Source organism: Thermobia domestica, chromosome 1, assembly GCF_964235325.1.
Source record: "Thermobia domestica chromosome 1, izTheDome1.hap1.1, whole genome shotgun sequence".
NCBI classification, from domain to species: Eukaryota; Metazoa; Arthropoda; class Insecta; order Zygentoma; family Lepismatidae; genus Thermobia; species Thermobia domestica.
In genome coordinates, this window is record NC_137454.1 from 254,332,218 (window position 1) to 254,360,162 (window position 27,945).

A 27,945-nucleotide genomic window follows, 5' to 3' on the forward strand; every position below is an offset into this window, starting at 1 on the left:
CTACGGATCTACGTCTAATGTAGCCTCGGTGTTGTATCTTTCCATGTATATCTTGTGTACTGACAACCCAGTCCCACTACAGAAAAAATACGTGGGTATTGAAAGGTTTAAAAAAAAAACAACAGAAAAAACAAATGATATATCAGTGTCTGCTATCAGTTGCTTGACGTAAAAAGCATTTTTTTTATTTCCATTGCCCAATAGTAAAATTGCCCGTAGGGGTTACTAACTGGTGGATCTTTTTCATTGGTAGCATTAGCGGGCGGGTTGTCATTATGTTTGTATTACCCAGAATTCAGTAGCATAGAAGTGACTTAGCTTCGTCTTGGCTTGACATTTGATGTGCAAAATTAGTATAAGAAGGAGAGTGGAAGCGTTTTTGATCGTGGTCACTCACCTAGGATTTCAAGTAGGTTGGTTTTCTGCACTAGAAGATCTACTATTTTACATTTCAATTAGTTTTGTTTTACTTTCACCTCAGTGCTGCGAGATTCCGTAATCTCGTTTGTTTTTTTATTTACGTAAATGTATGAAGGTATGTTTGTAGAAGTAGCAGTTTGTGTAGACTATGTTAATCTTTCATTAAAAAAAAAAAAGTTTAATGGGTAATAGTATACATGAGAACCCCCTTATCTGCGTTTCTTCTGTGTTCTATTACCACTTCTACATGAAATATCATAAATTTTCTTCGTAGTGCAATAGTGAGAAGTATCCATGTGCGCAAGACATACGATATGCGTTAAACGCCCCCCCCCCACACACACATAGTCATAGATAAAGTATAAGGGCACTACACATGCAGATATAAAGTACAGGTACGTTCATTTTTATTTTCGTATCAGTCGATAAGTAAATAAAAGTCGCTTTGTTACCCCCTTTGTGAGTTCGTACATAATGAATAATCCCTAAAAGTATGAGCGTCCTGCTCCTTCGGGAACTGATGCAGCTTCATGTATACTATATCCGTTTAATGTCCCACGATTATGCACTGGGGCTGAGGGAGACTGATTATGAAATGAATGATTATGATGGAATAACGAAAGTGGGAGGAAACGAGAGAACTCTGAGGAAAAAAGGGGCATGGTGTTTGTTCATCACAAAGCACTTGGGAATAGTGTATTTATTCCGTTAAGCCCCAACAGCTTTTCAACTTTGACAGTAATTACGGGGAAGGTTCTAGAATGCTGGTCCGCACATATAAGTAACGAGAGTTGGTACCCAGGATGGTTACTTTCTTTATCAAAGCTCAATATTCGAATTCACATAGTAAGGCCAAGTGAGCGATAGCGAGTCAAGATTAGTTAGTAGTAGCCAGGGTGATTATTTTATTACGATTCAGTGGTTCTATTAAAAAGGAAAAAAACTGGCATAATTACGTATAAATATATTTTGGTTAGGTTTGCTTAATTTTCGTTCACTGGTAAGAGTGCACTTTGAGCAGAACAAGTGATTTTGGGTATCTTTTAGTTTCTCCCCCAATCCTGCAAATATAAGATCTCCAGTGTTACTAAGCAAAATATAACTAAGCGAGTGACAGCAAGCGAACGGGGTTACACACCCCGCAGGGCTTTGTTTAGTATTGGTTCCAATGTATGTTCTGTTTAAAGTGCATTTTTGCCCGTTCACTTACATAGTAGGTCTGGACCGACGGAGTTTATGGAACAAGGATTGAACAGGGAGGAATCCCTGACGCCAGAAGTGACCACTCTACCACTGAGTCACCGTGGTCCGAGCTCTCATTTCATAACTTCTTGGATTAAGTCATTTGAAATCTTGGAGCATTTTGAAATTACTCAAAGGTGTATATAGGTTGCATAAAATATTTTTTCTTTACGTAAGTAATCGAAAAAAATGTCCTATGTTAGAGGAACGTATCTTCACATAGAGTAGTATAACACGGTCATGTCCGTAGCTAAGATGTAGGCCAGGGGGGAGGGCTTGAGAACCCTTTTCGACCATCTTCAGGCCTTCTTGAAACTTTTAGCTTATTGGTATGTATATATGAAAGTAAAGTGAGCTCAAATTAGCTTCCACAAAAATTAACTCATTCCCTTGTCTTAGTAGTTGGAAATACTAGAAATTAGTAATATAATTTTGAATAGTTAGTGATGTGCGATGGTTCTAGCTTATGACGAACTGGTTCCTTGAAATCTCTGGTTAGTTCATATTTGGTCTAGAAAACGTAATTTTCAAAATTAAAACATGTTTTCATCATTTTGGATACATAAATTTGGAATTTAGGTATACATTCCTCCCTTCCCATCTGCGTTAACTTGATATGGAGAGTTGGCGTGTTTGCGATTTGTATTTGTCTTCGCACTTGATTTGATTATTAAACCATAGTTGAAAGCCATGGGTATGCACGCAAGCCGCCACGAGAGTCTGCAACGGACATTAAAACAAATGCCTGACGTGGGTTCGAATGCCAGGCAGTTTTAATTTCACCTTTCACAGTGAGACTTGTAGGATTGGACTGGGTTCATATTCTGTGGCTGGTAAAAACTTAAAACAACTGAATTTTAACTTGGACAGATGCTATAGATGTTATGAGACAGAGCATGTTACATTCAGTTATTATCGATAAGTAATAGTAAAGATATAATGTGGTTACTAACAGCAACGTGAAGACCACATAGTAGTTGGTAACTGTATTTTCGTTGTTTTACGAGTGGTGGTTCACGGTATAACCAGATCTGATCAATCAACTACTTGTATTATTACATTTTATTACGTTACAAGCAGTGGCGGATCTAGCCCGGGGCATCCCCCCAGTTTTTACCTTCTAGAACACTCTGGTTACAAGCGGGACGTAAAACTGAAAGATGTTTTACTTTGTTTCCATGTGTTTTCTTTATAGCTGTGCCCAACCTGGGCTAATGCGCCTGCCTGCATTCCCTAATGTCACGAAGATAATTGGGTCTAATTCTCTAGTTGGTATAGTTTAAGGGCACTGTCATAAAAATCGTTCCGTGATATTGGTGTGTACAGCTCACCATTTCAGATGAACTGCGTTAAATAGCATACTAATTATATACCCTGTTGGCATTTAGAATAATATTCCTTCTCAATTCTTTACACTAATTTGATTTCTACTTTACATTAAATATATTGTTACATTGTATTTTAGTAGTCTTCCCCGCTGGTCTAGTGATTTCCGTGTGGCCTTGGGGAACGTGGCTCCTCGTTCGATTCTCGGTGGGAGGGTGGAAACAAATTAAGTTACTTCCACAAACGCGTTTACTTCTATCAATCATCAGTCTCTTTTGGCCTAAGGTCGTAGCTGTGCGACATGAAAAAAGAAAATTAATTTTTAATTCCCTAGTTTGGCTTTTGTGTAGGGCTACTTGCTGGAGTTGAGAACTTCAACGGAACAGTAAGTTATAGAATTTATAACTAGTTTAATCAGTCGGAAATTATTCCGGTTCCTTGAGATTCATTCGGTTATTATTTTTTCTTCATAGTTTTTTTTCACTATTTCTAGAAGGAATTAGGTATTAACAAAGCAACTAATATGCAAAAACTCGCTATACTAAGCTTTGATTCACTTGAATTATTTCTCCTATTCCGTTTAATGTGTTTTGATCCCCAGTTGCGCACATTCTAGTGTTTTGTTTTTAGACCAGGCCCGCAACTAGAGGGGGGCTAGCGGGCAACTGGCCCCCTAAACTTTTCGTGGCCCCTCCAGACCTCAATACGGAAAACACAATTTAGATATTTGTAAGAGAAGTTTTGATGACTTACCCCCCCCCCCCCATATATTCATGGTCCCTCCAAACATATTTGGCTGGTTTCGGGCCTGCTTGAGACTGTACGTTTACCCTGCTGTATCCAGGTGGGAGGTGCAGTAACTCGAAGGGTTCAAATGAAGCTTCTTACGAGAGGGTGACTTTTCTAGATATACAATCAAAGCTATTTATATCTGATGCAATACGAGGGTTGCACTGAAAGTTTCGGGAAAATGATAGAACGCAAGAACATCAAAGTGCATTTTTTTTTTTTTTTTTTGTTTATGAAAGTATTCCCCCTGAGTAGCAGTGCATTTTTATGCAATAAAACCAAATCTTGAAACAGGTATGCCACTCCGAGGTTGGTATCTGTGAAACCTGCAGTTTGTATGCCTCGATGGCTTCTTCTGGAGGTGCAAAAGCGCTTCTCACGCAACATGTTCTTTATTGTTGGGAACAAAAAGAAATCACTGGGAACTAAATCAGGGAAATAAGCCGGATGTCATGACTTCGCTTTCCTGGTCCAGAAAATCACTTGTGGTAGCTGCTGTGTGCGAGCTGGTATAGTCGTGATGCAGAATGATACGGCGGTTGAACTGTTTGCTCACATTCAGTACTTCTGATAGGCATATGGTTGTGTACCATTCTGCATTGACTGTTCTGCGATTCTCCAGTGGGACAGTTGCGATATGCCCTGATTTATCAGAAATTTATGCAATCGTTTGTTTGGAGGCACAGTGTGCTTGAACAAGTTTGATTGGTTTAGGTTCTCGCGGAACACCCACACAGCTTTGTTTCCGGTTCTTACGTATAAATCCAAGTTTCATCACCTGCTCCAATGTTAAACACCGAGATGATCCAGACTTGAACCGTTTCGTTATAACTTTGCACCACTTCACACGGGCGTCTTTTGTGCGCGACTTAAATTGTGTGGAATCCAACGAGTGCAAAGTTTTTTCACACGTAAATAATAGTGCAATATTATTTGTATTTGGCTCATAACAATGCCTAAGATTTCCTGAATTTCGCGATAAGTCACATGCCGATCAGTGTTCATAATTTCACGAACAGCAGCAACGTTTTTTGGCACAATGACCTGCACAATCCCGATCAGTCAGGCTGAGCTGGCCACACGTGAATTCCTGAAACCACCTGTAAATTGTCTGAGATGGGGCTTCATCAGGAAAAGTAGCAGTTATCTGACGAACACATTGTTGCTGTGTTTACCCTTGCCGAATATCGTAATAAATCATAATACGAAAATGCTCTATCAGGTCAATATTTGTTCAGGATCACCTCACTTCAAACTAGTACCCTGTAACGGCAAAGATTGAGAGTTGTATACGGTTTATCTTTAGAGTGAACAATATTAAATTACTTGGAGACGGGAAATCTTCCTCATCCCTCTCCGTTCATTCGGATCTTGTGGAAGCTCATGTGATGCGTATTCCACGTTAAAGCTCTAGAACCAAGTCTCAGATAGCCTCGGACCTGAATTGGACGCTAAACTTACTACTAACAACCAGGGCCGTGCTGGGATACTAATGAGGGCGGTGGACAAGTCTACTAAAAGGGCGCTCATACAAAAGGGAATATATATATATATATATATATATATATATATATATATATGTGTGTGTGTGTGTGTGTGTGTATCCATACTTTGAAAGAAAGTATGGAAATAGCTACTTTGTGGAAACCTTGAATCGAAATCCTCTTTACTAGAGAAAAACTTTTTAGTTTCTCTAATAATATTTCTGTCACATAAAAAGAAGCTAAATGTATCAACAACTTAATATAGCTCTATGGCCTATGGACACAGGAGGTTCAGTGGTGCGTTTACAAAAGCTCTCCATTGATTTCTATCCTTAGCCTACTGCACCCAGTTTCTACTTTGTATTTCAATCTCTGCGAGAACCATTTTAATATTGTCCACCCATCTGCGCCTCGGTCTTCCTAATTTTCGTTTTCCTATTTGGATTTCCAGTTAGAACTTTGAAAGCGTTTCAAATTTCTTTCATTCTGGCTACATAACCTGCCCATTTGAGCCTCCTAGACTTGATGACCCTAACAATGTTTTTGTAAACGGTATAAAATTATGCAGTTTCTCGTTATGAAGTTTCCATCATTTCCCATTCCCGTTCCTCTTGGAGTTCGAATATTGGTTTAAGAATCTTGTTTTCAAATACTTTCAGTCTGCGATTTTCCTTCAGAGTGAGTGATCATGTTTCGCAACCATACAGCACAACAGACATGATTATCGTTTTATATTTTAAGCTACAAATTCCTCAACAGAATTCGCGACAACAAAAGATTTTTAACTGAATAATAACACGAAATACCTGCTTTCAGTTGACATCATTTTTTTAAAAAATAGTAATTATGGTTTTCGTCTGTTAATAATGATTCTAGATATTTGAAAGTATCCACTTTGTCGAAAGAAAATATTATTTGGTATTTAACGCATCCATAAAATGCAGTATTACAATCCCGACAAACTTTTATTTATTTAGTTCTCTCTGCATTTACTTTTAAGCCCATATCTCTGCAAGCGTTAAGTAAGATTTCTGCATTCCTTTCTATTTTTCTATCATCCCCTATTAAACTTACATCATAACCATACTCCATAACCTGCTAAATGCAATTCAGCTCTAGAACCTGATTCCTGTCTTTGATTTTCCTTATAGTGTTCTCCAGAACAAAGTTAAATAATAATGGTGACAACGAATCTCCTTGTTTCATGCCATTCTCAACGTGAAAAGTCGTAAACAGGAATTTTTCTACTCGATTCTTACTGCCTTAATTAATCTACCTTTTTCGGTATTGCAAATTCTGTAAGCATTTTGTACAATGTTTCCCCCTTATCCTAGTCTAAAATCAGTAATTGATGTGCCAGAATATTTTATTCCCATTTCTTTTTAAGTATTAGTTGAATAGTAAATATCTGGTAGATAGTTGATCGATTTTACCTACATCCGCTATGATAATCTCCAATAATTTCATCTGTGTATGGAGTCAATCTTGCTAATAGAATATTTAAGAGCATTTATTAGATGTTGACAGAAGAGAAATGCCTCAATAATTATTAAATCAGTTTTGTTGCTTTTCTTCTGAACTGGAACAGTGATTGACTTTTTTCACTCTTGTGGTAATTCCTCCTTGTTCCAGATAAGGAGAATGAGTTTGTATATCTTGTTTCACAATTTTTCCTCTCCAGCTAAAATTAAGTCAACCAGAATTTCGTCTACACCCGGAGATGTGTGTTTCTTTAATTTTTTAATAGCGATTTCTATTTCTGTGTGGTTAGGTTCTGGAATATACGGTTATGCTGTGTGCATTTCACTTTCTCCACGCACATTAGTTTTTGGCTATGTGTTAAACAAATCGTCAAAGAAATCTTTCCATCTATTTAAGATGCTATCCTGATCAGTGAGAACTGTTCCTTTAGTTTTATTTAATATATAAGCACGAAATTGATAGCCTTTCTTAAGTCCGTTAATGCATTTATACATGTCCTGAATGTTTTATTTTTACTATTATCTTCAAGTTAATTAATTTTAATTTTCAAAAATCGCGTTTCTTTGTTCTAAAAGTTTTGGAAGTTTTCCGCCAGATGACAGTGAAATTTTACTGTATGTAGTTATTTCGTTCGGATTTTGTAGCCAACGCTGTTTCTTCTATTTTCCCTTCTCTGCTAATTTAGTGCATTCCTGGTTGAACCATGCTTTGTTCCTACGTATTTGTGTGTGTCCCAATATTTCTTTTGTTGAAATCTTAACGTTATCTCTAATTTCGACCAAGTATCCTGAACACTAGTGTACTCCCAACCTTCTAAAACAGAGAATATATTCGACAGTTCAATCTGGTTCCTCTCTCACCTGACTCTCCTCTAATTTCTTTAAATTAAACCGCTTCGTTTTCAGATATTGAATATTTCCTTTATTGAACGATAGTCTCTCTCTTATTATCAATATCAACTCCTCTGAACGACCGAACATCAGTTGTGCTAGACTGTTTCCTTCTATCTACTAAAACGTGATCGATTAGATTGTGTTTTTCCGTCTGGTGAGGTGCAAGTATATTTATGAACGTCGCGATGTGGGAATTTTGTAATCATCACGATACGGTTTCTGGATTTGCAAAGTTCGCGAGTCTAACGCCGTTGTCACAACCGTCTTTATGTAGACATTTATTCCCTATAATCGGTTTGAAAATAGCCTCTCGTCCTACCTTCGTATTGAAACCGCCTAACAGAATTTTCATATGGTATTGCAGGAGATGATCAAATGCCCGTTCTAGTCTTTCGTAAAAACTTTTTTTATTGTCATCCTTATTTTCTGTTGGGATATACACATTTAAAACAATATTACACCACCGACCCTTAAGAGAAGTAAAAGAAAATCTATCATTATGAAATTCAACCCATGTAATTGCTGATATTACTTATTCGTTTGAGAACGAAAAGTCCTGTAGTTGGTAATTTTTAATTCGTTCCCCGTAAAAGAACGTAAAATTTCCCGACTTAACTCCTCCATTTCCTTCTAATCTAACTTCCTGATATCCCACTAGGTCCATTTTCTTTTCTAAACTCATTTGTTACACATTTTAACGCGCCTGCCCTATAGAGACTTCTTATCTTCCATGTTCCAATTCTCATGTCGATTTTACTTTGCTGAGTTCGTGCCAAGTTATCAGTTCTGATCCGAGGATTCTGTGAATATATATCTGAACAAGCCTTTCTTTTTCTTTTTTTTTTTTTTAAGAAGATGAGTTGTTAGCCCCACACCAAATCCTCAAGCTGGAGGATCACCCCTTGTCTGTTCGCGACTGCTTATTCAGTATATTCGCAGCTAACCTCTATATCCCAGAGGCCATATCCTCGATCCACAACCTGAGGACGTGCCGTGCCGTGGTGACAGGAAGACCACATTTTATGAAAATTAATAGAGGTATATTTTAGAATTACAATAGATACTGATTATCCGAACACTGATTTAAAAACACACAGGAACAATCAATATGCTCAGACATATGGATGCATATTAAGACTGTGAAAGCTTCGTTGCCGTAAAAATCGTAAATTAGAGACTAGTGTCAGTGTAGTATTTCATGAATGCATCGTACGTTTGACTATCCGAACTATTCTTGATGTATTACATTGTTTTGTTTTATAGCTACACAACTTTATAATATTTTGGTAATGTTTTAGTATAATGATCTGCCAATTTATATATATATATATATATATATATATATATATATATATATATATATATATATATATATATATATATATATATATATATATATATATATATATAATATGTGTGTGTGTGTGTGTATTTGGCAGGACATCTCATGAAAGGGCGCCTCGTATTCTTCACAGCTTCTTTATTAACAATCACTATTCGAATTTATTATACAAAGCTTGCACACAGGATAAATAAAACCACTTATCTATAATGTGATGTTTCGTAGGGCGCCTTATGTAAAAGGCGCACTGTACCTTTCACGTGTTCTTTACCAATAGTAACTGTATGTGTTTATTGTACAGAACTGTGGTATACAGAAGAGTAAATAAATTCGTTCATCTTTGATGTGGACTCGCAAAGGCGCTTAATGTAAAGGGCGCACTGCACCTTTCACGGGTTCTTTACCAATAAAACTGTAAGAATTTATTACTAAATCTTGTACCTTTATTTATACTGTGATGTTTCAGAGGGCGCATCGGGACACGTCCCGGTGGGCCAGCACGGGCCTGCTAACAACGCTTGTGTAATGACTTGTGGTTTATTAATTGCGAAAGATTGGTAATGTAATGTAATTATAATGTACACTATATGTATTTTGTTAAATAATTTTTATCTTAATGTCCCAGCATTATGCACTTTAGACTAAAGGTGACGGATGATTAATGAAAGTGAGTGATTGTGAAAGTGATCGAAGCAGGGATCACGTGCAACGTCACATGTGCTACCCATTAGGTCATCTGGGAAGGTTGCGTTTTCTCTGATGACGCTAGTATAAATCATTCCCTTATATTTCATTTAAGGTTATGTTACGAGCATAGTTTTCTCTTTTTTATGCCACAAAGTAGTAGAAGAATTTTCTGAATTTATTTAGTTTAGCGTCCGTTCTAGCAGCGAGGCTATATGAAATATGGACCTACAGTTTTAACATGAAATCTCAATCACATTTGTTCCCACCAGAAAGCGAACCCCGGTCTCCCTCGCCAACTTACCTTGTATATTTACAGAATTGAGTTTTTAATATTTACGTATTTTAGTTTTAAAAGGCAGATTAAAAATATTTCTTTTGAATATTGAGATAATGGAGTATAAAGTATGTTTTGTAGGAGATCGTTGAAATGAAATCGTAATCAGTGACGCAATGCTAAAAATTTTTTAGTAGGTATACACTCCACCCTGAGTGTGAGATTCATTACGTCCCTGAATGTGAGGGATTACATCATCAAGATGCAACAATCTTGTGTATTTATTTACTTCGCGACTTTGAGATTTTTTTCTTTCAGTTTTTAATTTTGATTATTTTCGTTCCGAAATCTAATTAATTCGTCACCGTGTCCTATTCCCACAACCGATAACAAGTTTTGCTTACTTAAGGTAATGGTTCGCAACCTTCTTGACTAAACTCCAACGACATCACGATATATTTGTTTTTAGGTTAATTTCCGATAAGCCCAGTCTCATCAAACCAAAGGTAGGCATACTAAGTAAACTAAACCAAACCAAACTTGAACTAACCTAACCTATCCGTAATTCATTGTCAGAAACACGGCACGGAGTTAACGGAATAAATGCATATTTTGTATTAATAATATAGACTATATTAGTGTAAGCCTATAAGTTTCTATAAAGTACCGACTATGTAGTACTAAAATCTTAAGTGTTGATGCTTCTGGAGGCGTTAACTGGTAATGTCTCCAAATAGATTTTAACTAAATGCTTCGTGATGTCTAAAGTTTCGGGACACACTGGTTAAAACCACTGACTTAACGAACTATGCCAATTAAGGAAGTTCACATGTGCAGTAGACTCATAAGTATCCGGCTCACGACTATTCGACTTCCGTACTATCCAGCCTAGTTTTCTTGTATCGTAATTGAGGAAGGCAAGGCGTTGCATTGGCAACATTGCCAAGGCATTGGAAGCAGGCGTTTGCTACGATCCTCCTACATGTCGTGTGCAAAACACAAGTTGTGACAGGAAAAGACCAGCGTTCTGCTCCTTGTTCATTGTTTCGTCAATGTGTAACGGACCTCAATACAGTACGCTTCAGTTATACCTGCTTATAACTGTACGGTACTGTATACGTCAATTGTTCTTGGGGTATGCTTCATGTAGACTGTACTCCGGCCTATTCGGCTTTTTTTGTTATCCGGCCTGCCCTTCCGCCACATTAGCCCGGATATTCTTGAGTCTACTGTATTCCGTTTGCAATATGTGTGTAGATGAAGCTGAGGGGAGGCATGCGAGATATGACTATAAAATTTTCTCAGCATAAATCACCACTTAATGTCTTAAATCTTACTAATTAGTAACCTCTCACTAAATAGTAGGTATGTTGGGATGAGGATTAGCTTAGTTACTCTTCGGTCATTGTAGGGAGCGAAGGCAGAAAATTAGCTCGTGGAGTTTGCGCCTACGGCGCAGGAGTGTGCACTTTCCGAAATCTTAATGGATGCGTCAAGTAATTTCATCGCTTCCACTCTCAACCTAATTGCATGGATATGAAATCCACATTTTTGGTTCCGAACAATACCTACGCTAGATAAAGCATAGGTCGGTGTATGTTTCACTTTTCATGTAACTAAGATTCTCTCTTATCTTTATTTGCTCTTTGAGTTTCCCTTTTCAACAACTTAATCATATATTCCGATCCTTTCTGATTATAATATTTATAAATCAAATGAAATACACCTATTTGTAAGTCCTATATCAGCTCACGACTTCGAAAACCAGCGAAAACAAATGAACAGCGAATATTGGTGGGTCGGTAAGGGAATATGAATTGCTAATTACATTAAGATTGTACATGATCTACAGTAAATCAGTGCCATTACTTTTTTTAGCACTACAATATACAGATGGTGATCAGAAAAATGGAAACACCTGAACGAAATTGCAACTTACCAGATTAATATGGTGTCGGGCCACCTTTCACCTTCAGAACAGCCTTGATGCGACGTGGGATGGAGGCAGAGGTCGTGAATGATAGCAAGTGGAATTTTACACCATTCCTCGTCCAGGGCGTCGGCCAGTTCTGTGAGAGGAGATGGAGGTGGAAATCGTCGCCGGAGTCGTGTTTCCAAGACGGACCACAGATGTTCAATTATGTTGAGATCTGGGGATTGGGCGGGCCAGGGGAGGCGTTGAACTTCATCCCGATGTTCCTCAAACCACGCTGCAACAACTCCAGCTGTGTGAATGGGTGCATTATCATCCTGGAAGATGGCGTCATTGTCCGGGAACAACATCCGGACCATAGGATGCAAGTGGTCTCCTAAAATTGCGACATGATAGTTGGCAGTGATTCGTCCGCTAAGTGTGACCAGTGGCCCAATGAAAACCATGATATGGCGGCCCACAGCATCACCGAGCCGCCGCCATGTTTCACAGTTGGGCGGAGACACTCCAGATCATAAGCTTCTTTGGGCGTTCTCCACACACAAACACGGCCCATGGTTGGGAATAGGGAGAAGGATGACTCATCCGACTATATCACACGTTTGCAGTCCTCAACGGTCCAAGTTGCATGGTCACTGCACCATTTGCGACGTGCGAAAGCGTTGTGGTCCCCGATGAGCGGTTTGGCCCGTGCAACACGACCCCGTAAGTTCATGTCATGTAATTCGCCGCGGACTGGGATTGTCGAAACAGGGTGGGGGAGGTGCTGATTGAGTTCCTCCGTCACTTGCTCCGCAGTCACAAGACAGTTCTGCGTGACAATGCGCTTTAATACCCGGCGTGACCTGTCACTCATGATTTTCTTCCGCCCACTGTTCCGCTTCCCCGATGTGGTTTTTCCGTGTTGTGTAGGCCGTTATCACCTTCGACACTGTCCCACGCGACACACCTAACACAGTAGCCACTGCCGTCACACTCACTCCACATAACCGCGCACCAACAATTTGCCCTCTTTGAAAATCTGAGAGGTCTCCCATTTTACACTACCTCCGTCTGCTGCAGCCACTGGACACTGCTGTTCCACTGCGCCTGACGTGTTGCCAACTACAGGTGTTTCCATTTTTCTGATCACCATCTGTGTGTATATATATATATATATATATATATATATATATATATATATATATATATATATATATATATATATATATATAATAAAATGGTTTCTACGTACACTGCAAAGTGATAAAAAATTACTCTTAACTATTTTAATGACGGTATCATACAAAATTTAAGATATAATATGCAAAATGTAACTAAATTTAACCTTGTGTGTGTAATTTACATTATTGCTATTTCTTTTACTTTTATGTTTAGCCTATATATAAAGATCTGTCCACTTCAGATGCATTATAATACAGTGCTAAATGTATGTAAAAAGGAAGAAAATACAATACCATGCTTCTTGCTTAACTTGCCCATTGTTGCGCCCTAAAGTGAAAATACACATGTTTTAATTCACGCTCAAATTCATTCCAACATAGCTATCTAATTTATAGTTAGCCAGGCTATTCGCCTGTCAAGTTTACCAATACCCTGTTTGAAAATAGAAATTTTCTTATACGAGTATTAAGGCGTTCGAAGACTGACAGAACTCGTTGGTGCGTGGTAAGAATGGCTCGATCCAGAGATTGTGTGCGTCAATGAAAAGTTGACCCACCACCCATCGTGACCCACTCTGATCAACCACTCACCAAAACCCATTGTCATCAACTCTGCCTCATAATCCACAGTCTCGTTTCCATAGACTTTACTAAGATTACACTTGTAATAAAATAAGCCTTTGAAATTCACTAATCGAAGTTTGAATTTCTACGAGTTTGTTTGGTCAATCGTTGAAGTATCGCTCTGTTACAATACCGATGGACCGGACCTTTATGATATAAAATTGTGAAGTGTTGGTCATACGGTGAATTTCAATTTATCATATACAATTATTTCTTTGTTGAATTAGATACTTTTCAGTGAAAAATAGAATGAAAGTTGTCTTAAATCAAGATAAAGTAAACCAACGTAAAGGAAAATACGAAACAGAGTAAAATTTTCCATATAATTAAGCATGCCGTACAAATTTAAAATTTCCATGTAATTAAGCTTAAAGTAAAAAAAATGTCTAGTTTTCTCAATTTTATGGTTCGATTGCCTAGTGCTCTGAACGCTCAATATAATAAACATAAGCTTCAGCAATTAGTATAATAGAAAGCAATGGATATCGATTGCGGAGCGCTGCAGTTTTTGTTTTTCAATAGTTTCTCAATTTATTTCTCAACTAATATCGATCGTTTTCGATTATTTTTACATATCAACCCACTACGAATTTCCTACCTATAGTAGCCGATCCCCATTAAAAGAGAATTTCAATAGATGCTAGGACACGCTCTGTTTAATAGTTAATATACTGAATTTCAGCTCTCAGTAAGTTCAATGGCTCCTGAGATGTTCAATTTGTATATAATTCATATATTACAGGTGATTAAAAATATAAATATTTATTCCAATAGTCAGCTCTTCTAAAATCGCACAGCTAGTCTCGAATGTCAAGTAGTAAGTCCTATTGCTATTATTACAATTACAAATATCAATATCCAAACGTGGCTGAAGTTCATTTTCACTTATACTTACCTCAGGTAATAAATAGAAACTAATGAAAAAGGAAGATAATGGTGGGTCACGGTGGGTGGTGGGTCACAGTGGGTCACGTCCTGATGACCCACGACCTACTAATCTACTCACAAATCTTCACCCACTTGACCGACGACTCACTGACCCACTCCACCTATGGCTCGATCCAGCCTCGTGTAAAGATGGCGTTTAATAGACCATTTCCGTTATTCAAAATGAACTGTAAATCACTGCGGATATGCATCTGAGGCTTTGGTACCTCACATAGCACTATCTACTGGTTTAACGGTTATTGCGCCCGCGTATGTACACTTGGTGACAGCTTTGATTCTCGCTGGTAGAGTATACATAAAATTGTGATTCGGGTTCTATCATTCCTAAGTTCATGTCTCATATACCCTTGCTACTGAAGAAGATACTAAACTTTAAAAAGTGAAGTGTACTTCTCAGAAGGACCAATTAGGTTTACTTCGAAACATCGAACCATATGACGTGTTTTTGACTTTACTATTGATAGAACTATTTTGTATAATATACAGGATGTATTAAAAGTTTACCATCCTTTTTAAAATCTATAAGGATATAATTTCATTGAATGTGGAATGGGCGATACACATTAAGTCCAGGGGAACACTTTTAGAAGTATGTCATGCGGACGGCCGCGGCCTCTATCTTGTTCCGCTATCCAGATTTCAAAAGTGTTATTATTAACAATAGGTGGATAATGTGATACTGTACATGACCATGAGTTAGAATTGTGTATGGATTGTCAAGTATGCAATCAGATTTCATATAACTTAATTTGGTGAAAAGTTATTGACAACTGAAAGATATGTTTACCTGTTCCACATGTCCACGCTGAGCAATTGCTGGGACACGAAGCAGAATATCGAGTAAAATTTGCGATACGTTGTTCCAGATGACAAAGATTGCAAATGTCTACAGCACAAACCATAGACTTAACATATCCCCAAGGGTAGAAATGAAGTGGCGTTAGGTCTGATAATTGGGCAGGCCATTCAACTGGCCTACGTTGATCAATTCATGTTCTAGGGAATTCAAGTAGCGAATCCAAGATGGCGATGGTCTGCATGATATACAGGGCGAGACATAAGGCGGTAACACCGCTGTAGCACACGAACGGTTGGCGTTCACACTTGGTTCATGGTATACGTTGTTCGGGTGGGTAATTGACCATATTGCATGACATTGTTGCCCTGGCGGCCATCTTGTAAGCCACCATCTTGGATCCAATTTTGGATTTTTAAATAGGAAGGGGGCATGTGGGGTATCATTTGATACGAGCTCGATCTCAGGAAAACAGTGGTGTAGTTTATTTTCACCTATCGTTCTTGAAGTTATTGCGTCACAAAGGGGGAAAATTTGGCATTACAACATGTGTTCTATGTGCTGTCCTTCTTGAGCAAGGCACTGCAAGACGCATCTGCCAATCCTTATTGACTCGCAACAGCATGTCCGGATCGACGGTTTCACAACATTACAGAAGGCGCTGCATCACATAGTGGATATCACGGATGGGTTCTTGATAAACCAGGTTCTTCAGGTGGTCCCAAAGGAAGAAGTCTAGCGGCGCAAGATCTGGAGATCGTGGTGGCCGCTCTATCGGTTCCCGTCGCCCTATCCAATGTCCCGAAAATTGTCTATCGAGCAATTGGCGTGAACATAACGCATAGCGAGGTGTAGCCCCGTCTTGCTGGGAAAAGGAGGGGAAATCAATCCTCCTTCAAGAGAGCAGGGAAAACCTCATTCTCGAGCAGATCACGATATTTCTCACTAGTCAGGGTGTCGTGGATGAAGTACGGTCCAATAATGCGTCCCCCAGATTCCACATCACACCATAGCCATTTCCCCACCAATCTCTTTGCTGTCTTGGTGTCAATCTGGGTCACTCTAGTATCTATGCTTTTGTTCATTGACCTCTTCTTGAACGAAAAATAATGCATCACTGAAAAGAACACGTTGTGGGAACATGGGGTCCTCATCATACCTTTCTGTGGCCCATTCAGCAAACGGCATCAGTCTGTTCGGATCCCTCTGTTAACCGCTGCTGGAATTGTTGCTTGTATGGGTGCCACTTGTTCACACGCAGCAATCGTAGCACGGATCACTGATTCCTGTTATAGATTCCATACGACGATCCTTGTCGATCAGAGCCCGTCTCATGGAACTTAAACAACTTGAATACTGTTACGTATGAGATGTTCTCCCCTTTCGGTGGGATGCATTAAACTCAGCCACATTCACCCTGGCAGATCGTCCACAACTCTTCTCCACGGTCTCGATTCGTTCTGGAATTGTTAGCGACATCTTCCATCGCCTGGAACAACAGATAAAAATATGCTGTAATGCCAAATTTTCACCCTTTGTGACGCAATAACTTCTTAATCAATAACGGTAAGTGAAAATGGACTGCACCACTGTTTCGCTGAGATTGAGATCGTGCCAATACCCATGTCCCCTTTCCCATTTAAAAATCCAGTTGGATCCAAGATAGCGGCTTTCAAGATGGCCGCCAGGGCAACATGTCGTGCACTATGGTCCATTTCCCACACGAACAATACCATGAATCAAGTGTGAACGGCAAGTCGTTCCTGTGCTACAGGGGTGTTAAGACTTATGCCTCACCCTGTACTCTCAAGTATTTCACTGGGTCTAGAGTGTATCGCCCAACTCACATTCAATAAACCTTCATCCATGTAGGTTAGAGTGGTAGAGGGCTTCTGATACACCCTGTATATATTTTTAAAATGTACAGATGGATTTCTCTAATTCCACAGTTATACCCCTATCCCCCTATATATACTTTTACTGAACTCGTTATCTTATGACATATTTGATGTCACTATTACTGTAGTATAATGTAGTTCGTTTAAATTTACCATTTAATACAAGCAGATACTGACTTACGGGATTTTCGATGCAACTTTGTCTGTAACTAATGAATTCTATTTTATTCAATTTAATATTTAATACAAATTCTTTTATCTTCATGATTAACTTAGTGGGTTTGTATTCTACTGCAACTGATTATTATAATCCCATTATTGCTTGAGAAGAAAGAGATGGACAAATCTTCCTGTGGAGAAATCAAAGCTCTATTGGAAAGCTGGGGATTACAATCGTTACTTTCCACGTTTCAAGGTACGCAAATTAGATATTTTGTTTTATTAATTACTATCATTATTTATTACTATTGTGTTTAAAATCAATCCCTAATCTCATGATTTTGTACACTATGAAAATTAGCACAGAATATTAAGAAACATAGCTATGTCATTTGGGTAAGGAATACCATTGTAGAATTAACTTCCTGCTGGTAAGACAGTCGGTGCAGAATAATAATACAGCTACTAATATAAAAGTTGTTCATACACCTTCGCACAAAATCGAATGTTATTACTTTCGAACATTGTACTGTACATGCGACAGTCCATTCCTCGGAGTTTTAGTACAGGACTTCCTTACCATCCTAGCTAAGAAAGTGGGGAAATTCTGTATGAAATTCGTTTCGTATATTCTAGAAAACTGATAGCTACTTTTACCAGAATATTTGCCCGAGAATATTGTTTTTAATTATTTGCAGGGAGTTTGATATCCTGCGATTAGGATCGATGTTAAAGAATGAATGGTGAGATGGAAAATAGGGGAATAATGAAGGGAGAGGAAACGGGAGTTACCTCAAGAAAAACAACGCAGCCTTTCTTTGATCACTATAAAGGCTTATTTATAATTCACTAGCTTATCTTACCTATTTAGTGGTAGTGCTTTTACCTCTGTTGCGAGTGATTCTGGTTCTATCCAACGTCACGAGTTTGTTGTGGATAATATTGTCCGTGGAGTTCCTCGAGGTTTTCATTAATCATTTAACTTCAGCCTACATAGAATAGCAGTACGTAAAACAATTTTCTTTTTGTTTCCATGAAATTTCTCTGTAGTTATAAAATAAGTTCGTAGATCTGTATGCTGCTTACCTGCTTTCGTGCTCAGCCGCCTACACTTCGAACATGTGGACAAAGCAAGCCTAATTTGTAATTGGGATGGTTTTGGAGGGATGTGAAATAAGTAGTTCCATGATATGTGTGAATTTCATTAGTGTAGATAATTAGTAAATAGACTAGCAGTTACTCTAAGTAAATGTACTGTCCTGTGTATTAAGTTGTTTTGGGTGCCGCGGAGCTGTAGTAGAGCGCTCTCTGACGCTTGGATTCTTGGCTTGATCCCAGCTCACGTCAAGTGGGCTTTGTGTTGGACAAACATCATTTGAGTAGGTTTTCTCAGTTTCCTCCCACTTTCTTTTTCACTATTGCATTTGTTGTCAGCGTCAGTTTTCTTTAGCCTACCTGGTATAACTGTGAGACGTAAAACTGATAATCTTACGTTTTATTAGTCTCTTTTGTGAACTTACTCTTGTGAAGATATTCAACATTAATTAGTTATGGTGTTAATAAATGATAGTTTAAGCAGTCTGAAACCACAATGGTTCTTTGTGTTCTATTACTTTGAGTGGTGTTTCTTTATAACTTTGTTCCAGATGTCTCGAAGAAATATACAACTAACAAATCAGAAACGGCCAGAAAACTCTTTGCCCTGCTTTACATAATATATTTGTATTATTTCTTCTGCTCCACTAAACATTTGATCTTCAGATAGCGCATACTTACAGTACGGCTGGTTTTGATTGGTATTGTAGAGTTAACACGCTTGTATATAACTTCCTCGTCACCATACTATTAGTGCCCGCACCTTAGCTGTAGAAGACCTGAGTTCAATTGTCGGTGGAAAGTCTTATGGTTAGGATCTGACGTTAAGCAGTTAAGTTCGTCTCATATGCCGTCTGTGCTGAAAGGGATGCTAAACTGCAAACTAACCTATCTTGTGTAATGAGATTTTTTTTATTGCAGTTGATTGACGTAATATTAATGTATGATACGTGTTTTCTGTGGTGGTGGCGTAAGCATAAACCACTCACGTACACCTCATTTGTCATTGCTTCAGAGCATTTTCAGTGCGCATGTGTAGCATGAGGGTTTTCCGGATTTATGTAGAGTATTGTGAGTTTTTGATTTTTGTTTGATTTTTAACGTGTAAATTAGAAGTAGAGATGGTACCTTATATATTTGTTTTAAAATTGTTGAAAGTGTGGTGTGAAGAATTTCAGGATTCCCATGTTACGTCATAGAGCGTTAGTTTCGTTTACTCCGACTTGGATTAACCTTTTTTTGCCTTTCCGCTTTTAATATTTGGCTATTTTCTTTCTAAAATAGAATGCATCATTGTATCCTATTAACATAAATGTTCATACATTTTACTTTAAGGACTACGCCAATGAAGTTAAACAATCAAATCGTTGCATGCAGACACCCTAATAAAAGTGATACGCTTTATATGAGTTCCGGGACAATTGTTGTGCACAAAACGCTGTATTCGTAGGAATGTCAAATACTGAGGAATTCGTAGGAATAATGTCAATATTCACTGAGCCACCCCCCCCCCGTTCTGGTCTACTGGCCAGTGCGTTTCCCTTTAGTGTACGTGGGCAATGTAGAATCTATTTTTGTTGGGAAAGCAAATAATTTGATTTCACAATAATTCACTCCTTGATCATTCACTACTTTGACTTTACAATTAATCATCCGCCTCCTTTAGTCTAAAGAGCACAATCTTGGAACGTTATACCAAAAAAAAAAAAAAAAAAAAACTAATTTTCTGCTCACTGGTACCTTGCTTCCAGTTTTCTATTCGTCCTTTATATTGGTTATTTTTGTGATTAAATGAACAGGATTAATTTTGCTGCTTGTGAGTATATTACTAAACATGTTCTGCGCTATTAACTTGTAGGTAATATCTAAAGATAAATTACAAATTGTTTTGAACTTGCAGGAAACAAACTGAATGTTCAAAAAAGTGAAATAGCAATAACAGTATAGAAAGAAGGTTATATATATCTATATATATAAAAGAGAACGTACAAATCCTTTGTCCGCTCATCACGCTAATACGGCTGAACCAATTTCTTTTATTTTTGGGGGGTTATTAGGATTTGGACCCTAGATGGTTTTTATCATATCACTTTAATTTTCAATTACCAGTGTCTTGAGATAATTGACCATTCAGGTGTCCACAAATCCTTTGTTAGTTCATCATAGGTAAAAATAAACGTATTTATATGCAACCCGCATGACCGTGTCACTCGGCGGGTTAACATAAATGACAGGCGATATACAGCGGAAAATAGCTTGAATCTTCTGTTTAAAATTTTTTAATTGATTTGCTTATTTTTACAGACACTTTTACAATATGCCAGCACCGGGATGACCGCAGCGAAGCGGGGCGGGTTAACATAAATGACAGGCGATATAATGTTAAGATTTACTGCAATCTTCTATGGTTTTTATCATATCACTTGAAAGCGAAAAAGTAAAAATTATCTAAGTAACAAAGTTTATTGCGTTCCGGGGTGACCGCAGCGAAGCGGGGTGAACGCTGCTAGTATATATATATATATATATATATATATATATATATATATATATATATATATATATATATATAATGTGTGTGTGTATGTATATATGTATGTAATATAAGATCTCGGGTGTTCTAAACATGGCGCCAACGGACCACAGATCACTCTCCTACAGATCAAAATAAAGCGAAAATGTTGTATGATGAAATGCCCTGCGGGGCCTCCTTCAGCCGCTATGAGGATCAAAATTTCACAATGTGGCAACGTCGCAGATTAACTTGGAGCCATTAGCATTACACTATGAATACAAGCAGTTGAATCGATTACTACACTAAGTGATACTAGTGTCAATATCGACTTTAGCTGCCATCTGGAAAGAATCGATATAACTATTTGATAGATTGATAGATCCAGGGGCGGATCCAGGACCGACTTCTGAGGGGGGCGGTGGATTGTCATACTGCTACTTTTAAGGGCTCCAAACTTTGGGATGATTTTTATTTATATATATAAAATAAGAAATTTTCCTCTTCTGGGGGGGCGATCGCCCCCTGGATCCGCCCCTGGATAGATCTAATTAGTTTTTGTTTATTTGCGACGTTGGCACATAGTGCAATGTGTGACTCCAGACGATAACTCCAAAAGTATACAAATATATATATTTTGTGCTTTATTTTGACTTGTAGAATAATGCTCTGTGTTCCGTGGGCGCTATTTTTAGAACACCCGATATATATATATATATATATATATATATATATATATATATATATATATATATATATATATATATATATATATATATATAATATAAAAGATAAATAGATGTGTGTGTGTGTGTGTGTACTTTAGTTTGTTTTGATTGTATGTATGACTAAATGTAAATTTAATTTCATTTTTTTAAATAGAAAATCTCGTCGATGTACCCGCTTTGCGGCTGTTAACAGAAAGTGATTTGAATCAGTTGATACCCCTTGTTGGATTGAGAGCTAAGTTTCGGGAGAAGTGGAAGGCGTGGGTTAACCCATCGAATGCTACTGATAACTCTTCGGTGGGAAGTGTATGTATTTTGAATAAGTGATTGAAAAACGTTAGCAATTTTACTTGAAAAGAGGACCTAACACTTTAAATAACATAATTTCTTAACAGCCATTTAGACTTAGTTTAAGCTTTCTCAAACTTTTGCACAGTGGAGCCATTCAAATAGTTTAACAACCGGATCTATGGTCAGTATACTAAGTTGACGTAATATTAGTACTATATAATTATAATTTCAATGATACTAACAATAGTAATTAGGATTAAATCTTATACCATCTTTAGATTTATATTTTGTATATTGTAAGGTGCGTTGCAAAATGACACGATCCGTACAAGATATCGTCATATTATATGATCATAAAGGAAACTGAAAATGAGAGGTATAATAAGTGACACTGTTGTATTTGTTACACGAAAACAGGTATTGTAGGAATAGATACGTATAGACGACAGGGGGAAACGAAAATGAATAATAGCCCAAGAGAAATGTAAAATGATACGAACGCAGACATGTTTAGCATATCACGTAGTTTGGTCGCTGCTACGGAACATAGAGGGCGTTGGACGAGAATGCGAGATGTTTAGCAAACGAGTGATAGAAGTTAAGGTAGTGAGTGCTACGACGAGGACGCTTGTGTGAGGTGACGAGTAAGAAGCGTAATGGACCGTAACAAAGTATTGTCTGAGTGCGAAAAGGGGCAAATAGTGGCATATAAAGAAGGTATGTTAATGAAATTGCATGTCGAAGTGGACGGACTGCTTGTGTCGTGAACAATTTTCTTAAACTTGGGATGCGGTATGGAGTAAGGAACTCATCAGGAAGGCCGCATACACTAACTCCACAACAGGAAAGACAAGTTGTTTGAAAGCTAAGTTGTAGTGGAATATCTCTTACACAGTTGGCAAGAGACCCTAACATTCATGTACATAAATCTGCCCTATCAAGAGCTGTGAAATGCTGCAATCATCTCTGATATAAGAAACACAAGCGTCAGCCACGACCCACGGTGCATCACAAGGAGCGACTGCTGGTCTGGACCAAAACACATGTGACCTGGAAGCAGAATTGGCGTCGTGTCATCTTCAGTGACAAAAATAAATGTAATTTGGGTTGTTCCGATGGCTGACTGTACTACTGCGGAAGGAGGAACAAGTGTTCTCTAAGCGACAGTACGGATGAGTCTGTAATATGGGAGGACTTTGGTTATTATGGTACTACAAACTTCGCATATTCTAAAATTCTGACATCAACCACGTACCAAACAGTACTTGCAGACAATTTGTTGCCATTTGTCGCGCGAATTGCTGGTCCCGAGTGGATCTTCCAACAGGACAATGCTACTGCCCACGTTGCTGGAACCACCAGGGATTGGTTTCGTGAGAAAGACGTGATTGTCCTTGCTTGGCCTTCCAATTCCACAGACATAAAAGCGATGGATAACCTATGGGAAATGTGTCGCTCAGTATACGCCAACGGTACCCAGTACAACAGTGTTTGCGAATTGCAGGATGCCATCATCGCTGCATGAACTCAAATTGATGTAACGCTGCAGTAAACGCTGCTAGACAGCATGTTTGATCGGGTGTTCAAGATGGTGTTACGCAATTGCTCATAGAACTGGCATTTGTATTGCGTTCGTTTCATTTTGCTATAGTCATTATCGTATTTTGGCTGCTTTTTTCAGTTTGCCTAGCCGTGAAATGAGTGAACTATATGTGTATATATATTCTCCTTGTCCATCTCTACATATCATGTATTCCATCCATGACATAAGTTTTCTAAAGTTACATAACATGTTTGCATCTTCTGCATAATTTTGCAACATACCTTACATTTGTATAATTTCCTTAAACGGCATCTAGATTTTTCATATACGTCATTTACACTTCGCTCTGGGTGGACAGTTATTAACATCCCTATTATCCACCATCAGTAGGATTGTCCACACCGCCATGCAAGACAATAAAAGAAAAATATAGTCATTTGACTGCTATTTTCATCAATGAAAGCCGTAGGAAATAGTTTTGTTCTGTTTTTCTGTGCACACTGACGATGTAACGACAGGAGCGCATGTGGTTCAGATTCCATGTTAAGATGTAGGTCCACATCTCATATAACCTCGCTGCTGAAAGAGACGCTAAACTGGAAACAAAATCAAATTAAACTAAACCATACAAATTAATGGATAAGTAATCAGAGGCGATAGGTAACTGGGGCAGTCACAGCAGCTTCCCGGATCTCAGAAATAAAGGGGGCGCGGTGGCTCAGTGGTAGAGCGTTCACCTCCGGTGCTTGAGGACCCTGGTTCGATCCCAGCTCGCGCCGTGTGGACTTTGTCGTGGACAAACATCGTGCTCGTGTGTTTTCTCGGGGTTCTATAGTTTCCTCCCAACTTCTTCATTCCACCATTTCACTCATCTCTCATCACAGTCTCCTTTAGTCTAGCCGGCATAATCGAGGGACGTAAAACTTAATTTCATTTCATTTTCGGAAATAAAGGGAAACTTTAATTCCAGACGACACTAAGAGGTTTCTCGTCTGGTTACTGGTCACAGCAGCTTCAGGCAGCGTATTGTGAACTGAGGCCCACATCTAAGGGTTTTGTATAGGTAATGTTAGGTTGCTTGTATGATGTTAAGATCAGAGTTGAAGTTGTGTGTACCTGAAGTATAATCAATAATAAATGAAATCTTTTCATTAACGTAGATCTGTTATTGAACATGGAAATGTTTAATTTCCTTAAGGTTTCTGTTCATTCCTATAATGATGGAGACTGCTTAGTGGATATATCTGATGCTGTTCTAAGAGCTACAGGAGCTAAAAGTGCAACAGACAACGACCTTGTAGAAAGACGACAAATTGAAGATACTTACGAAGCAGAAGGACATAACGAGGGTGTAAATAAAGCCCCCTCCAATTTAGATGGAAGTCAATCCCAGATATGTGGAAATTGTTGAAAGCCTTTTGACCCTTTATATGTAAGTATCAATACCATCGATATTTCCCTTACTATTTTGCTTATTGTTGCTATATTTATCATAGTAAATAGGATTGGATAAACAAAAAATCTGTTACAAGTTTCAAAAGTAAATGGATATTGGGATACACATTTTAATTCATACTTTTACTAATGGTAATTAAATTCTTTAAGCTTTTCATTTATATTATGTAAGTTTATGGTGTGTCCCTCCACATTCTTCACTCATATTATGTTCACTTTAGTTACATTATCCTATCAAAGGTTTGTCTTTGTATACTATTATTTACCCTCACTCTACACTTATAAATTACACTTACCAATGCCGAGCATTTAACTTCTTTTATTTATTTTTTAAATGTACAGCTTTCATATCTAGGACATTTTCTGAGACTTGCTTCCTCCCTTCATATACATATTCTTGATATCTGGGGTTTGTTTCAGGTAACGTAATGAGTTTACAAGTGAATGTTACGACTCATAGTTCATTTCATTCATACTTCTCCCCAATGGCATCACTCAATTGGTGCCACATATGACCACGACAGTAGAAAAATTGAGAGTAGCAACCATGTAACTTAGCAGTGCACCATCTTGTCATGTTCTGTCGTCTTAAAATACAGAAAAAACAGAGGAAGGATGTCAAGACATTCCTTCTGTGCAAATGTTGCTTCACCATTTGAAGGGAAAAAGACGATACATTGCTAAAAACAAAATAATAATAATAATAATAATAATAATAATAATAATAATAATAATAATAAGTGCTAGAAAGGTCTGTGGTCTTGAGATTAGGAAGGAACAGGACGACCTTCCTATTCTCATACTGTATATGAAGAAATGAACATATTGTCTATTTAATCTCAAATACTTTGTTTCCTTAAGCACATCCAGTGAGTGCACACTGAAAATGTTTTCGGATCTTTTGTTTCAGGTCTTTAATGTTCTGAACGAAACACTTGATGGAAAGGCAATAATAAATTCATCAACACAAAACAATGGATTGTTGCGCGGTGTAGGGAAATATGCTTTATTAAAATTCAGCTCTAATCAGTGATTGATAAACTTGTAATAGGTCTAGCAATGTCAGGCGGATTTGGCATCTAACTTTGCATGTCACTCTACCTGAAAATATGACTAGATATGGATCACTCGATCAATAAATAGTTACTGGATTTCGCTTTACACTTTTAACTAATCACTACTAATCAATTACAGGAAAAACAATATTTTTCGAAAGTAAGAAATGGTGTTTTTTAGCATAACAGCACACAAAATAAACATTGTGTTAATGACTAAAATCATTTTTATAATTTAAATGGCAGGATTTAGAACGTAGTTAGTAGTATCGATTAGTTCTTCACTTGTGCTATAGGTTTTTCCCTGTTCAATGTTTAGAGGTACAACATAATATACCGCTGGGCTTTGCGGCATACCTGATAGAAAACATGTTAACTTCAGTACTTTTCTGTAAACTTGACATAACTGATATAAACGTCTGCTTAATTAGTAGTACTAAGATGTTTAATGAGGCTTTTCGGATGGTTGAGAGAATTCGTTGTTCAGCTCAGTTTTTGGCTGCAATCTTCAAAACAGAAATCTTTTTTTTACGTTCCACAGTTGTCATAGGCTAAGAGAGACTGCACTAATAAGAATGAATGAAATGAAGTGAAGAAAGTGGCAGGAAGCTGGAGAACTCTTCAGTGTTTGTTCAACACAAAGCCCACTAGGCGCGAGCTTGGTTGAACTTGGGACTCACGCACAGAAGATGAATGCTCTACCCCTGAGCCACTGCGGCCTCTTCAGTTTTCGAGCTATAGTATACAGGGTGTTAACTGATACTTGCAATACTGGAAAGCAACTGGAAATTTATATCGATAACGAAAATACTGAAAATATATTGAAAATTGTGTAATATTGGAAAATTCCTTTTGAGACGCTTCAAGATGGCAGCCCCTTCATCTGGGTGTAGGTAGTGATAGAGATAACTGGTAACCTAATCAGAAACCTAGCTAGTTCGAGAAAGCAAATAGTTATTTTATATATAGTTACGTTCATGTAATATGTTTGCAGTATCAAGACAGTAGCACACCTAAATGTGAACATTAAACACGTTACTCTGATATTTGTAATTAGTTGGTCTTGACTGTTTCTGTACAAATGTAATGAGACTGTAAAAATATGTAATACGGTGAACTAGCTGAGAAAAGTTTGCTGTGAGGAGTGGAGGACCAACACACCAAAAAAGTGGATTGAAAGGCATTCTGAGTGAAAAAAAGTTCCAGAAAACTCTTCTGGTTGTTGTTTTAGTCCACTAGTTTGATTTTTCTATTAGCATACAGAAGACTGCTTGTGTAACATTTTACAGGCCATTCAATACCATAGCATACAGTCGTATGTGGCACTCACGTTGTTTTGGTTCACCATAGTTTTCTAAACATTTTTCGGTCAGAATACTGGGAATATTTGAAATACCAAAGTCAACTCCAGTAGACCGTACAGTTCCTTATCTTTATATTTTAGTCATTTATACTGTGTATTTTCTTTTCTAGATGAGCCGATTGTGGATGAAAAAGTTCAGTGGCTTCAGAACAGTATCGATCCATGGGCACTAGTTGAAATAAATTGGAACGACACAGTCCTCAATCGCATGCGGGAAGTCGAAGATGGTGCAGGAACTGTCGTGGACTATTTTAACAAATATCCTGCTCTAAAACAACCTCAAGGATTTCAATTAGTAAGTGTTGTACGTTTATATATGAGAAATTAATCAATATTGGGTGTCCCCAACTCTCAGCATTTAAGATGTTTATCAAAATACGATTCTAAATTCTTCTAGAGCAGTGTTCAGCAACTAGTGTGTCGCGGCACACCAATGTGCCTTG

The 27,945-nt window shown here is 37.9% G+C and overlaps 1 protein-coding gene across 6 annotated transcripts in view; it reads left to right on the forward strand.

The window, feature by feature from the left end:
- Window positions 1–274: 274 nt before the first annotated feature.
- Window positions 275–27,945, forward strand: part of LOC145660487 (uncharacterized) — a 32,437-nt gene continuing 4,766 nt past the window's right edge. The window contains exons 1-5 of one of the 6 annotated variants that reach the window (XM_081725598.1): window positions 326–409; window positions 17,632–17,716; window positions 21,950–22,101; window positions 24,828–25,061; window positions 27,613–27,749. In XM_081725598.1, coding sequence (XP_081581724.1) covers window positions 341–409; window positions 17,632–17,716; window positions 21,950–22,101; window positions 24,828–25,040 — 519 coding nt within the window. In that variant the 5' untranslated portion in view covers window positions 326–340 and the 3' untranslated portion in view covers window positions 25,041–25,061; window positions 27,613–27,749. Of the gene's footprint in view, window positions 414–500; window positions 536–17,631; window positions 17,717–21,949; window positions 22,102–24,827; window positions 25,062–27,612; window positions 27,798–27,945 lie in introns of those variants that run through there. The other 5 variants (XM_081725617.1, XM_081725609.1, XM_081725568.1 and 2 more) reach the window with 5 other exon arrangements.